This window comes from Tribolium castaneum, chromosome 4 (genome assembly GCF_031307605.1).
Source record: "Tribolium castaneum strain GA2 chromosome 4, icTriCast1.1, whole genome shotgun sequence".
In the NCBI taxonomy this organism is placed as follows: Eukaryota; Metazoa; Arthropoda; class Insecta; order Coleoptera; family Tenebrionidae; genus Tribolium; species Tribolium castaneum.
The window spans coordinates 8,106,204-8,121,764 of NC_087397.1; the positions used below are offsets into that span (position 1 = coordinate 8,106,204).

General features: G+C 36.2%; 2 protein-coding genes and 1 long non-coding RNA gene across 4 annotated transcripts in view; 2 read left to right on the plus strand and 1 right to left on the minus strand.

The window, feature by feature from the left end:
- LOC663672 (EGFR adapter protein) overlaps positions 1-15,561 on the plus strand; it is a 109,718-nt gene that overhangs the window by 46,493 nt on the left and 47,664 nt on the right. The window contains exon 2 of one of the 2 annotated variants that reach the window (XM_015984963.2): positions 3-83. In XM_015984963.2, coding sequence (XP_015840449.1) covers positions 3-83 — 81 coding nt within the window. Of the gene's footprint in view, positions 1-2; positions 84-6,928; positions 7,075-15,561 lie in introns of those variants that run through there. The other variant, XM_015984967.2, reaches the window with a different exon arrangement.
- On the minus strand, positions 81-1,535 carry LOC663697 (uncharacterized). The gene is made up of 8 exons (XM_015984982.2): positions 1,404-1,535; positions 1,117-1,348; positions 961-1,073; positions 820-905; positions 726-770; positions 592-674; positions 442-543; positions 81-393 (listed from the first exon to the last, which is right to left on the minus strand). Exons 1-8 carry the CDS (start codon positions 1,533-1,535, stop codon positions 101-103), a joined length of 1,086 nt encoding a protein of 361 aa, XP_015840468.1. The 3' UTR covers positions 81-100.
- Positions 1,253-1,973, plus strand: LOC107399208 (uncharacterized). Its single transcript, XR_001575871.2, has 3 exons — positions 1,253-1,364; positions 1,411-1,608; positions 1,656-1,973. It is a non-coding gene; the product is annotated as an uncharacterized LOC107399208 (long non-coding RNA).

Consider the following 15,561-nt stretch of genomic DNA (forward strand, 5'->3'; position numbering starts at 1 on the left):
AGTATATGGGATCATTTTCTGTCGCAACAACGGAACAAATTTCAAGGAGCGGATTTGTTCGAGACCAAGTTCAACAGATGTTGGTGAGTACATATTTATTTTAAATCAAATTTACAATATTTATACCACATGTTAAAAATAATACGATTTGTATTGATTTTCTAGTCACTCCACTCGAGTGAGTAGTATTACTAGATTTCTTAACTTCCTCAGTGTTGGTAAAATTGTAATTTTTATTTTCGTGTAGCTGCTGTTTCATTTCGTCCTTTTCAGGAGTTTCAGTTGTCGAGGTTACATTTTCCTCATCATTGTCCTCTTCTATTGCAATGTCTTCGCCTATGTTATCATCATCATTCTCATCGTCGTCTTCTTCGATTTCCTCTCCATCATGCCCTATTAAACAACAATAGATCAATATCACAATATTTCAGATTTTTAGACCTTGAGGCGCACTTTTGCGCCTTCTGACTAGTCTATTTCTCGAAATTTGTCTAAAAATTCGAAATAATGCGTCATTTGAAGACTCTTCTAACGCCAACTCGCCTGAAACCAGTCCATTAAAACGAGTTTTCATTAGTTATTATCAGTTACTGTTGGGTAGTTTGTGCCTATAAAACTGTCTATTTTTAGCATTGGCTGGCACGAGGCTTCGATATTTTCGGTTGAATGCACAGCTGCAATTGAATTTATACATTTAAAAAAATAATATAACGTTTGAACATTACGGTCCGACTATTGAATGGCGACAGTCAAATAATTTTTTGTGTTTTCTGCAACATGAAACGTTAGTTGAAATCATACAATTGCTTATTTATGCACATGGGTCTAAAATGGTCCAAAATCGATGATTCGCGCCGTTGAACTCGTCTCCACTGCAATGGACCAACTCTCGCCATTCTAACATCCTGCAACGAAGTCGCTTGATTTATTCGTTAGCATGTATGGTAAAGGCGTTTTTACCGGATGTTTTGTCATGCACTGAATGCAGTTATTTATCACCGGGGCGGTTCTTCTTGCAATGCGGCGAAATACAAGAGAACGTTTGCGTTCTCCCAGCAAACACGTCGGAAAGTCTGCGAAATTTAGAAATAAAAGAGCTTTCCTGGTGATATTTACCAGGGTTTGGCTCCAAATCGTGTGATTTTAAAGTGCACTCGCAGTTACATCGTGGCTGTGAGGCAGTGCTGTTAATATTGCAAGAGCTGTAATAAGTCTGATTGCGTCCTGGACTACAAGTCTTGTTAAGTCCGAAGGGACAAGGGGTCCATCTTTTCAAAGTGTCTAAGTCGCAAACACCAAGGAAACGTCTCGGGTTAAAATCCTTACTGTCGACGTTTTCAATAAATAACTTTGAAAGATCGAAAGTAATAAAAACGCTTTAGAGCAAACTTTGAATTACCTACTCCGTAGAATTCATCTCCCATTGCTACGAAGATGCATTGCTGAAAACTTGCACAGTTCTCGTCATGAGATAAAATTGTTCCAGAGAAACAGATAAGGGAGAAGAAACTTGTCAAATAAATACTTATTGGCATGACACACGTCAGATTTTTGTTTAAGCGATGCAACAGTTGGAATCAAGCAAAATCCAACTTGGCAACAACTCGGGTAAATACCACAACATGCGGCGCCTCTTTGCTTTATTTTCCCCACAGACCAAGCAAATGTCAAGCTTTATCAATGCATCCACTACGATAAAATTAGCTGATAAAGAGACAGCGATGGTTCATTGTTGTAATAAAACGTTTATTCGGAGTTGGAAAATGTAACATCAGTGGTCTTATCGACTTTCCTGCCAACAGGCCAACCAAGTGGAAGTGAATGCACAAAACAAAAAGACATGAGGGGGTGTAAACACTGCGGGAAAGTGTATCGTAAATTCACGTTAAGGGGCGGACTTTCCTTTGATTTTTCCACGGGATTTATTTACGTTTTTCAGTCATACCATAACCGGCAATAAACTATTGGTCTTATCTATTTTTTTGCTGTTATGAGCATGTTCATGACTTGTAGGTATTCGCCATGTAGAGAATTTATGAATCTCTGCCACACGAGCTGAGTTATGAACGCTATTTAACGCCGGTTAAGATGAACAGCATTTTTTACGACAAGGGCGTTGCTTCGCATCACTCATAATTTATCAAATTATTGGGAAGAAAACTACTCTTAAATATATGGAAGAATTTTAACGAAGCTCACGACTAATAAAAGTGCCTTGCCACGAACGTCTTACCACGGTGATTATTGTATTGATCTACTCAGCTGATTATAGTTTATATTATCCACAAATCCTCCACAATGCACGAACACGAAACTTGTCAATATTCCAAATAGGAGACATCAATTCGTGTGATCTAAATTGTAACGGCTGAAACGATTCATCATTTTCATAGATGAAATCGACATTTTGTCGTCGAAATCAAATAGCAAAGCAAATTTGAATAGACACCATACATGATAAAGTAATGTAACGAAATGAATAAAAAGGTTTAATTTCGCTGATTGTTTCGAATAACAGGGACATGTGACACACAGAGAGACACATAAATCGTAAAATTTGCTATGTCTATGTCTTAGGTTTTAATTTAATACACCAGTGAATATACGTTTGGCAAATGAAAGCCACGAAGCAACTTTTGGTAATTATTAGTGATAAGCATAATTTTTGCTCTAAAGCACTGGCGACTGCAAACGAAGCTACCGAAGTGTGCTTTAATAGATTTTCTTTTAATTGCTTTTCCGAGTGTGCCGGAGGCTGGACATGACGTTCGATTTTTTACTGGTTGCCTTTTAACTGACTCAACAACGTCAGTTTGGTAAATTAAAACTGCAACAACTGGACGAGTCTTAAATGCAATTATTTGTTCGCCGGGTCCATTCATTAAATTACTTGCGCCATATTCAGTGTATTTTTTTCGAAATAAAACGGTCGGGATATGAGTGAGTTTTATCGCCCCCATAAATCCTGCAAGTTTTTGATAACTGTGATTTCTGTTATGGAAGTGTATTTTTTACGAGCATCAGTCGAAATACGCTACGTTTGAGTCATACAATATCAAAGTTAAATTATAAGTATTACCCGTCGTCGAGTCGTGTTGTCGACATTTCTGATTTGTGTTATGGGAGGAGATGCAACTCGGATAAGAGGGCGGAAATACGAAAGCTCCATACTCATTCTCGTCGACTGAAGCTCTCTCCTCATGCCTGTCACTGTCATCCCAACGCCAAACATTATAATTTCGAATCCATTTGCGAATCATGAATGCATATATCTTCCACCCACATTAATACGACACAATCATGTATTTTTCACATGACATTAACCCCCGACACAATGCATAGCTAATGCGTCCTTTTTTAATCCCACCTTGCGTCGCGTCGATAAGCCCACCACCCGGAATTACAAATCCGGTCTATCTCCATTAGCCCACTCGTCTTTGAATGACCTAATTTGCGCAACAAGACGCTAGGGCAGCCGTCGCTCGAGCGGCGTGTAAAGTGAATTAGCACTGTTGTATATAATTGAGCACACATGTGATGCGAGAAGTTTGGAAAGTTTAATTAAGTGTGAAGTGCAGATAGCGTGCGTCGTTCGAGAACCCCATAACGCACTGGCGTGCTCTTGGTCATTGCCGCCATGAATTCACATTTAAAGCTTCTCCGACCCGATTCCCAGCCATTCTTTCTAGGGCCTTCATGAAGTTGAGCCCTAATGGGCCGACGGCTGCACTGATGAGAACTCGTCACTCAACGGTTTCCAATCACTAGGGTCACCGGGTCAGACAACCTATAATTTCCGGCAGGGACGAATTGAAAACGTCACGCAAGCACCACTTTTTTTCGGACGTGATAAAGCACCAATTTTTACACTTTCCGAAACTACTTCTACTGAATAAAAATGCCGAGATTTCGCATCATCTCAATCCAAATTGGTTCTCATTTCCATCTTTAGAAATTTGTGTAACGATTCGACTGAAGGCAAAAATCCCCTAAACATTGTGGGTGGAAGTGAAACAGGACCTCGGGACTGCACAACTCTTTGAGAAGACCCTTGGTCAGGTCAATCAGAAGCAGTAAATGATTAACTAAATTAATAGCAAAACTGCTTAAAAAAATTGGGTTTGACTTAACTAACGGACAAAAGTAAGGCATTTTTTTATAAAATCCAAGTACTAGTAATGAAATTTTAAAAACCTCTCTTCTTCAAACTCCATTGTAGGCTGGTGTAACCAATATGAGATTATTTGTGGATTTCAAATAAGTTAGTTTGTAAGAATTGGTATTGTTGGCATAAATAATTATTACTTTATTATTAGGAAAAAAAGGGTTATAAATATTTCCGTAATTTTGTGCTAAGGTACTCGTAGTATATGGCGATCAAACTGATTACGAAAATAATTTAATTTCTAAACCGATATTTTTAAGGCTTTTACCTCTATTTGAACAAATTCGGCATATTGGTCAATGCTTTAATGCATACCTACAAATCATTCTCTTTTAACTTCCTTTTTAAAAAGAACCAATTAATTAAAACTTTCAACGAAGTTATAAAACTTTGTATCAATTCCTTTAAAAGATGTTGAATACACTACGTTAATTAATTAACTACATAAACATAATTTGGAAGTTTAATTTTATTTTCAGACACAGAAATCTCCAGACACAAAAAAGCTTGAAATTGTTTATTTGTCGCCCTTTAAAAATACATGTAACTGTTATAGGGGAGTAATTCATATTACAAAAAGTAATGGAATATTAATGCAAACCGTGTTATTTACCTACAGTATTTACCTCGAAATATGGTTGCATAAATGATGTGGTTCTGAAAACAAGACTGTTCAAAAATATGCAAATATTAAAATGGAAAAATTGAAGACCTAAAATCTAATAAAATATTAGGTGCAATTAATGTTAATGGAGGTTTGAGTTTCGCGATTTCTTGCGTTTGAATAGCTCCGAAATTTCCGCCCCGTGTAAACTTTATGACTTTAAACTTGGAGAAATGGGTGGGTTAATGTTTTTTTAAATGGAGAAAAATTCCGCACAATTCGCCGGTCATTATTCTTATGAAAATGCGGGTTATCTGGCCGAAAGCTCGTCCGAAGATAACACGGTGTATATCAGATGCGTTCATTTAGCCGATTTCATTTGAAATTCGTGAGGACGTCGTTTGGGGAGGTGCCAACGAACAACACGAATTAAATTCCAGTAACCTTGTAAAATATTTAGCCAACGTAAACAGAACGTTGCGTTAAATTAACAAGAAAGCATTCGACTCACGCTCTTAACAAATAAAGTAACCTACTTGAACAAGTCTACAGTCCATTAGGCCGAAACACAGACATCCTGCAGGCAGACCTGCAGTCGTAACAAAAGTACCGGAACTATTATGTTAAAACCAACGAAAGCTCTCTGTGTAAAGGCATCGCTAAAGTACATAATATGTTTTCTTTTCAGTCCGAATAAGGCTTCTATTTCTTTTATACGGAAATAAGCTCGAGCAGAAGAGTTGGCACATTAGTGTATTTATGGGCAAAAAAATCGCTAGAGCTTTTTCATACAAAGATCGGCGTTGTGCGGCTCTGACACCAGATTAATAATTTCATGTCGCCGATGAAATTTTTCGGGCGCTGATGCTGGTAATTTTTCATCAGTGAAAAGCATCTGTGCATCAGGATATCCACTGCTGCAAAGTTGTGTTTGCCATGTTGTCTCGAAATCCACAGTTGAATGTCATTTTGAGCGGCTTGTGTTAATATTGACGTATGTACTTGGAGACTTCGCTAGTTTGTCGTTTTTGCCCGCGAGCTCGTTCGGCTTTCTGGTATTAAATCCGGTGATGAAAGGCGAAGGAGTTTCATCGCAATTTTGAAACAAAAGTAAACAGACATTTTTACTACGGTTTTAAATAAACACCACGGTTCGTCCGCAAAAACTTTTAATTGTACCAGACCAATATCTCACGTTTATATTTCCTTGAAGACGATTTCTTAAAGCTTTGCTCTTTCTTATTCATACATCAAGCTTTACAGCAGACAAATTACTTCCTAGTAGTAACTTGTACGCAAAGACAACATCTCGATTAGACTTCACATGACGTTTCCAACAACAAACACACTTCCTGCGTACGTAAATTTAACCACAGTTCAAACATTCGATTATTTTGTTTCAAACATTTTAAGCCCCAACAACTAAATGTTCGGACGAACAATGGTATGTTATTAGAGAAAGCAGAAAATGTAAAACAAATAACTTTTTTCTTGGAAGTATATTGGAGATATTAATACGAAAAATAATATGGTAGACAAATTTTCAACTTTATTGCAGACAATAAACATTACAATAACTAATAAGTAAAATCAAACAATTAAAATAGAAAAAATTGGCTACTATGAGTAAATCGTGGTTGGCATTATTTTTATTAGTAGCTTACATCAAAATTTCAAAATATAACTGGCGCATTTTTTTACTGAATTGTTTTTTTTTGCATGATTAAATTTCTCAAATTACTTTTCATGTTGATGATCTTGAAGCCTCGTAATATTTATTTATTTTTCACTCAAACTAAATAAAATTTTCGCCAAACAATAAATGTGGTTGCCAACATTTATTTCTCGAATAAAATCATTTTGTTTTAAAATATGAGATGTGTACAGTGGACGTTATACACAAAGAAAATTATCTTTCTGTGGCAAAAATATTAAGTAATTACTTTATCATCTACAACGATTCGAAATACATTATTGAACTACTAACTTCAGCAACGATTTTTTTTGTTTAAAAAGTATATTTGACCGAATATTTACTTGTTAGTGCTTTACAAAAATTTTGGAATTTTATTTTTTTGGCAACTTTTTGTCATTTACTGCTTCACACAAACTTATCCAAAAAGCCAGAGCTTTGAACAAATGTTAAAGCGCATGTTTGCTATACACGTGCTCTGCGGCAGCGTTTACGTTCTATCAAATCCAGTTCCTTGTTGGGCGTCGAGACGCCGGTTTTGTGCTCGTCGTTGGCAATTTGGACGCGTGTTTGCAAGTATTAGCGGCAAAAACTTAATTTTCCCGGAGAAGGGTAAGTGCAACGAATTTTTTTTCATTTAATTATGAAGCTTTACATACATATCAAACTTTGATATTGACTTAATTAAGTAACATAATTAATGTTTATGTTTAAATAACAACAAGCGAATAGATACGGTTTAGTTTTGGCCAAATGTACATCGAAACTATTAATTATAATCCTGCTTGTGTGTTGCACTGAACACACAAATTGTTCTGTAAACATAACGTTGATAATTGACATCTATTACATCAGGAACAACGAAATATAAACTATGATTTGATGTTATTGGTGTTTTGTAAAAAAAATGTTGGTGTAGAATTTTCTACAAATATCATTCAAAATTTTATTAAAAAAGTTATCAAAGCAGCAATTGTGCATGTCCAATTGCTTTAGGTAATATCAAATTATTTCACAATTATTTCATAATTGAGTTTTATTGGATGGATTTGTACTGCATAGATGGATGGTCAAATATGAGGAACAAATTAAATTTTACTTAATAAAATTGCTGATTTTAATTTCATTTTTGTAATATGATGGAATTCAAACTGCTATTCGATTTTTGGGTTTTGAATACAGACTGTAATTATGGGCAAATCTTATTTAGCCTGTCCGTTAAAAACATCCCTTGTGTGTAAGTGCGGATTAATGCATCTTCTACCCCCGACCAAGTGAAGTTATTTGTGCCATAAAGCTATTACCGCCCTTCATCAATTTCCAGTTTATTACAGTCCACGTCCAACGATGCGTTTTTTATTGTTTATAATCAAGTGTGGCAGCAAGTGAGGAAAATGAGCACGCCACGAGTTTGATAAGGGTATGGAAATAACAAAATCGTGAAAGGAATGTCGAGTGCCTGTTGATATTTTGCGGTGGAGTTGGTTGATTGCGTTAAATCCGAACCTGGAAACGGGGGGAATTTGCATGAATCCGGTGATAGATTTGATCGTCGAGGTTCCATCCGTCGTTCAACCATCATTACAGTCCTCCACTTGACGTCAAGAGTATCCAGGGAGGCCCGAAACACTTAAAACAGTCTCCTTCCGCCTCGCTAAATCTTATAATTATTACAACAGTCTCCGAATTATAATTAGTGCACGTCTGCTGCAGCGCACTTTAACAAGTTCATCTAGAAAAGTTATATGCCGTTCTTAATTGGATAAATTCAGTGAAACTGACGAAACAAAGGGGGTTGCAAGACCACCTCTTCCTCATTTAAAATGTTCACATCATTATTTAGCAGTTGAGGATTTAGGTTCATTTAGGACGGAGCCGGTCGCCTGTTTGTACATGTCTTGCGAGAATTAAATTTAGCGTGTAATTTAAGTGCAGAAACATCAACGCCAAGGAAACTGACGCGGGACTGTCACCGGAATACTGATGTCTTGAATGAGACCTCAGCTCCTTGCAGGCCTCGCGAGTGTCGTGGCGAAACGAGAAGAACTTTACACACTGTCACTTATACGAGACGTGATATGGCTAATTACTGTTGAATTAATTCAAATCCTAAGTAGGTTCATTACTGTTATGGTCACGAAGACGGCTCTTCACTTTCCCTAAAAGACAATTAGTCGAGAACGCATCACGACGCAGCTGCTGCTAGAAACGTTGAGTCACTTGACAAATTCGGGTGGATTAGGGTAGTTGATGTTTTAATTTTAATTATAAAGAGGGTGGTATTCAAAACCGCAATCTATATATATATATACCTTCCGATAGTTGATACAAGGGGTTGCCGACCCCGAGGGCCGCTAGCATTGTCTAAACTGACTTAATCAAAGCGTACAGGGATCTGGCACTAATCAAATATTTAAATACCGTGCTTTTAGGAACATTGTCATCGGCTCCTGTCGGATAGCACGCAATATTCCATCTTCATTATGATCGGATATTAAATTTTTTAAGCCCTGAGACGGAAGCTATATTACTTCTTCGTTTATTTTGGCTTAGACGTTGCTCAGCAACAGTTGATTCGGCATTAAAAGGACAAATTGATGCGTGCTGCCACCAACTTTATCACAACTTTTTGTAGAATATCGTAAAAATTATTATTATTTATTACATGTGAAACGTTGTTTAAATTTTGATAGTTATTTTATTACGCTTGTCCTAATTTCAAAAATATCCACTTTTTAAGTAGAAGTACCAGGTGTATGCTTCAAACCTAGAGACAACAGAACGCACAACACAAGAAAGCGCAAAAATCTTAAACAAAAGGCAGACAAATCCTAGATTGGAAACAGTTTTGCCGAACAACGCAAAAAAGCCTAACTATTGTTAAACAAAAGATTTGACAGAGGTGAGAGTACTGTAGTACTGTAAAATCCATGGCTGACTTGATGAACAAACATTTTTGAACAGTGTGTAGTATTTACACTTAAAAAAATAGATCTGTACCTTTTTTTTTTTCAAACAAACAACTGTATCAATGTTAAATAGGTATTTCGAAATCGTATTTGACCATTTCAAAAAGAAATCTATTTCTCAAAACGAAGGTCCAAATTCAAAGAAATAAAAAGACAAAAGTGTAAATATCGCGTTAACGGCTAAACTTCGGTACTTTGAAAATTTGATAAAAACTCCTTTAAAAAAACTCAAAAAACACAATAAAAAGCATTACTTTATCTAAAATAACAAAGCTGGCACCGTCTTCCGGAATAATCAGAAGGACTGTCGATTTGAATGTGTCCAATATTTCAAAACAATATGTTAATTTTTTGAAGTGGCATTTAGAGGGAGAAATTATTAGCTTGTTAATCCTTCACCGATTTCTTGCCTGTTATGTTTTGTTTTTGGACCTAAACATTGTAACTCAAATTTGGTCAAGCACTACTTTTTAGTGCAGAGTCTTAGTAACGTGTTTTTGACTAATTACTTTCTGGAAATACAGTCTGATCCTGAAATTATTTTTGTTCGTAATTTGCAACACTGCAACAGGATTCAATTTTTCTTGACGATTACCCTATAAGATTGTTGAATTGTTAACTGGAAGTGTAGGTACTCCATTCGTATCTTTTAAATTCAGTGCTAACAGACAAAGTATTATTTCTGGATCAGTCTGTGGATCTTCTGCAATTTTCCATCAAATAACGCCTGAGAGTTTGACTAAGGACCATATTTACAATATCACGTTCTGTTGATCAACAGCCACAAATTCGGTATTGTTTAAAATGCTGTTGACATGTTTTGGAGACACTGAGAAGAAATCTACCATTCATTTCATGATATCACATCAAGTTTTCAGAAATAGTGGTAATTCTCAAATATAAAATTTGAAACAAATCAAGTTTTAGCGTTCTTTCATCTCTTTTGAGAGAACATGAGATATCACTCAAAGGAGCACCGGTTATACTGAGATTTAAATGCAGTGTAAGGACTTATTGTACGACACAGATCCAAAACTCCCAGAATGTGCGACAAAACTTTGTATGTAGTTTGATATATTTTTATGAAATAGGTAAATATTATTACGCTGTAAAGATTCTTGAAAACCTGATGTTGGATTCCATATATTTTCAAAATTTTCAATTCCAACATATTAAACAATAAAAATCATGTCGACGTGTGTTATTAAATTATTAGGCTAAAAAAGAGTCTGCCTCTTTTAAAACGTAACCCTCTAGTTTTGTTACATTTTCAGCAATTTTTTAACGGATTCAACTGCATTTACCGTGAACCAGACCTATTTTTCACCGTTTTACAAAGGATATAAGCGGATTTGACGCACATATGCGCTCCATGCTCTATTCCCAAAAAAGCTGCATTTTTATTGTAGCAAGAGTAACAAAACCCACCAAACTAAAAAATGATCATTTATGTGAAAAATAACTTTGTCTCCACCTCAGTTTGTTCTTTAGAGATTTCAAAATTCTTGTATGTCTTATTTTTAGTCGTGTGGTTGGCAGAAAATGGAGTTTGTAACAACGTCGGATTAGCTGAGTTCACTTGGTGGCTCTTCACTTAGAGAAATTGTATCATAAAGCGATTGAAGTCTGGAATTAGATTAAATTATGGCGCCCAAGATTGGATTGCGTAACAGGAAGAGGTGTATTAAATTTTGATATTCCAAACATATCCAAGCGTCGTGTTTGCTGTGAGCTTTTTATAACCGTAATGTTTATTTGGTTCAGTTTACGCTTCCAGTCTGCTAATTGTATGAAAAATATATCACCGCCTCCGCCATCCGCCTCCGGTTTCTTCGCCCCCTTGAACAATTTTATATCGATAGTAGGTAACCGAGCAAAGTTCCAATCTTTAAATGAGTTTGTTGCCAACTAGAATTGGATTTTATAATTACCGGAAAGATGCGTTATCGATTTTTTTCGTTAGTTTGCGGAAGAGATAAGCACCGAATTTATTCCACCAATAATGAAAACTTAAATTAATAATCTCTCCCAAGGCGAGGAGGTGAGAAAAGCGAAGCTCTTAACATTTTATTTTTGGGCGCGGCTCTCTGGGGCTAGATTATCTCGGTGTTTTGTGGATTCTGAGGGACCCCTATGTGGAACGGTTTTTTTCATCTGGACTCAGATGGATTTTAAATGAATGCGCCCGGCTGCGCTATCCGTTATTATTGATTAATTATGATATAGGGGCAGAAATTATATGAACCATTCAGATCCGTGTAATTCAGACCGCAGATGTAATCGCTGTTAAGATCAAAAGGGCTTAAGGGATATTCAACATAGATAACAGCCCTTAATGCCGCATTATATATGGCGCAATCTTTTGGGCTTGCATGAATAATTAAGAAGCACAGTACACCTAAGACTATTCCATTATAATTAGTACATGTTTGTAGCAATGTTTCTTAATACCATTAAATTTATTGCGCCAGCACATTACTTGAGCTGGAACATCCCCTTAAAACTATGGCTACAATTCAATATCATACGTTAAAACACGCTTTTCTGGGGTTGCTTGTAACCCGTTTTTTTTGTAGATATTTGAGGAGCTTTATGGATTATTTCATAAAATCATTACCATGAGCAAAAGTCTTAAATTATGTTTGGGAGGTGTTGAAAGGCGTACCTATTCTTTGAGCGTCGAGGTAACATTAGCATTTATCGATCTGTTAAAATATTGTTGTCGTGGCGAATAAAAAACATTCCCTCTCCAAACACTCGAATTCCAGCTCTCTAATTTGTTTCATGTAACGCAAGTTTGTAAAGCTTTAATTGGATATGAAGAAGTCAGACGAGCTCATACTCTTTTATGTTCGATCTATTGTAATGTAAATTGTATCTCTGTGAGATTACACGGAACCACCACGACTCCCGATCTGATTTTATTAAAATTCCGAATAAAATGCACTCAGCGAGACTTAATTAAAATTTCTCGTTCCAAACAAATTCGGGACAACCTGTTCAATCTTCATCAAAGATATGGAATCAAATTTATGCCTGCCACCAGTTTTTTCGCTCCGTGGGGGCACAGACTTGTGTTGTCCTGACGACCGACTGTCTCTCCCCCAGGTAACGCTCATGTACTGGAACTACCACCTAATATTGTCCCAGAAAATTAATTTAAAAGCATAGAACATATTTTACTGGCAAGCTACGTTACATGTGAACCCCCAACTGTGATTCATGCAACTGTTGAAATGTTCCTCATGTAATTGAGAAGTACACACTCAGACACCTATGAACTTTGCCCTGACAAGTTTCCCTCTTTTAAACTTGTCTGTTCAAGGATAAATACAATTCGCTCACGACATTTTTTGTAAAGCGAGCTCGCACTTGGCAAAGTTTTCTAATTGAAACTTTTAAAAGATGACCTGCCTATGTTCACAAAGTTTTTTGCTAAAACGCAGCAGTTTAGTTTAAAGATAATGCTGTTCTAATTCATAATCCGGCTCAACGACTTTTTACGAGGACTGGAAGTGCAGCTTCTCGGTATTATAAAAACGAAAGATCAATATCAATTTTTAGACGACGTTTGACGCTCTGAAGCAAATTATATTGCACTGGATCGGATTTCCAATCGCAAATACATCATCAAGTTGTCATCTCGAACTAACGAACTGCTGAAAGATCACATTCCTTATTAAAATAGATTTCTCGGTCCTTTTATCCTTTTCACAATTTTACATAATCTTGTTAGAGCTTCCGAGCATTTTAATATGAATTTAATAAAGTGGCACAATGGAGCGAAATGTAACATATTTGCAGATGTGATTCGGAATACATGAACGACATGTATCAGCAGTTGCCTTTGGACGGAGGAGTGAATTTAATTTCCTGCTTGGATATGATTTCCCCAATGGACACAATGTAGGATACTAATATTTGCAAAAGGATTGAAAAGCTCGAATGTTTACATTTTGTTTAGCCATCGACAATAATATCATGTATATTTTGTTTAACTAGAAATACGAGTTCATCAGATTAAAATAGGGTTTATTTGTTTTCGACAGTTTATGATAATATATTTACTGCATTTACACAAGCGATTGTTTTTCAGAAAAATGCAGAATTTGCATGTGGAGGCAATATTTTACGTCGCGGCATTAATCATTGAAGCGTTTGCACGACAAACATGACATGCCTTTCCTAGATATGTGCAAATTTATTAAACATTAATCCCGGCCAGACAGCTTTCGCTGGTTGTAGCAAAAGCTCTTATATTGAATTAAAAATTCAACAGTGCTGCAAAAACGAGCTTATTTTCCAGTTAAAAGCTGAGAAAACGTGCGACAATGGAGCAAAAACGATATCATCGGCGGAAAGTAGCAAAGCCTCGGCCATTTGGACGATCAGAGATAGAACATCCGGTGACATGCTGACGTCATGACTCGAAGTTTCCTTATCCGGATTAGTTTAATAGTAAATCGATTACTGATAGGGTTTATATACCTGTGCGATACGTGCAAAAACTGAACCTGGCCTTAAACTCATCTATCAGAGTCATGTAGTGGTCGTAGAAGCAAACGATCTCTTCGTTTATACGAGTGAAAACCGTGCAAGTACCGCAATAAACTTCACTTGAACTTTACGCTACATGGAACTTAGAAAATTTATTATTGTGGTCAGGTTAACTTTCAAATTATGTTAGACTCAGAGTTAAGTTCGAATTAATTACGCACCGGCGAAAAATTACCCTCTCGTTTAGAAATGATGGAAATGAAATTTGAACGGATGATGACTGTAAAAGTGTCATTATGAAACCGGAAAAGGGACATGCAACAGGTTTGAATACACAGCTTTCGTACTTGCAAAACAATAAACATGCAAATAAATTTTATACTTGCACCGAATGCGAAATGCAAAGTAAGAACAAGATTCCGCTTAAAAGGGGTCTCTTGTAACAAGAAAAACAAAGTCTTAATAGCGTCGTTTTCATAATTCCCTCCTTTCCGCCACAGACATGCAAAATTATCTTCTGCAATTATTTCAGAAATTAAAAAACAATGCTTACATGTGTGCCTCAGTCTTTGGCATTCGTTCAACCGGAGTTTCTAAGAATAATGCGGTTTTTTATTGAAGATAAAATATTTGCAGAGTTTGCATTTCATGCTCTCGTTTTAAAAATTGTGAAAACGCTATTGAATGCCGACGAAAAAAGAGCAGCAGGTCATTGAACGAAAAACTGCATTGCCCCATTAATCAATGAATTAACTGAAAAATGCATAAAATCTAATTTCGCGGTAATGAGAGGTAGATAAATTAGAGTAAGTGCAGTCACAGCGATTTTGCGAACATCTCTTGGGAAACAGAGTGAGCTAGTGTCGGCGGGATAATCGCTTTATAATCCGTTACAAGATAATTAACTTGATTACATTAACATCAACGAGGCAACCTGAAAGATGTTTTTTGCCGTAAAACGGGAATCTAGATAATGACACAGATACGACTGTATTATTTAATTTAATTAGCTATTAGTAGATCACTGAATCGAATTTAGTTAGCGGCACGCTAACACAAGATTTTCACTGCATGGAAGTGAGGAATTTTTAAAAGACTGAGATTAAACCATTCTTTGCAGAAATGTCCTCGAAAGTTTTAATTACGACGTGTCCTGAGCAGGATAGTCTGAGCTGATTGTCGAGCCTATTTAAGCAGTTTGCCTGAAAACTTTATGTCGGATAGAGTAAACTAACCGCACACATTTATCACCCTTTCCCCGAGTTCATCTTCTTTGGGGAAGCATTTTGTCGGAGGAGTGTTACAAATTTTACATAATTAAATTTGCATCGACACGGTCTTAAATAATTGCAGAAACCGAATAAAGTTATCTGTGTAGGTCTAATTTACGTAATTGTAAAACAAAAGTACATATGAAACCACATAATAGAAATTTGTGATTATATCCAGTAGCATTACCATTTTCGACGATGGAATCATTTCGAGTGGATTTTGTATCTACATCTAAATGGGTTTTAATTCACTATCAGAAGTAAAATTGCACGTTTCATATAAAATGCTCCGCTTCAAGGAAACGAATTAGGCGAAATAAAATTAAATTCAATTGGAATGTTTTGCGCTACCGAGTATTCCG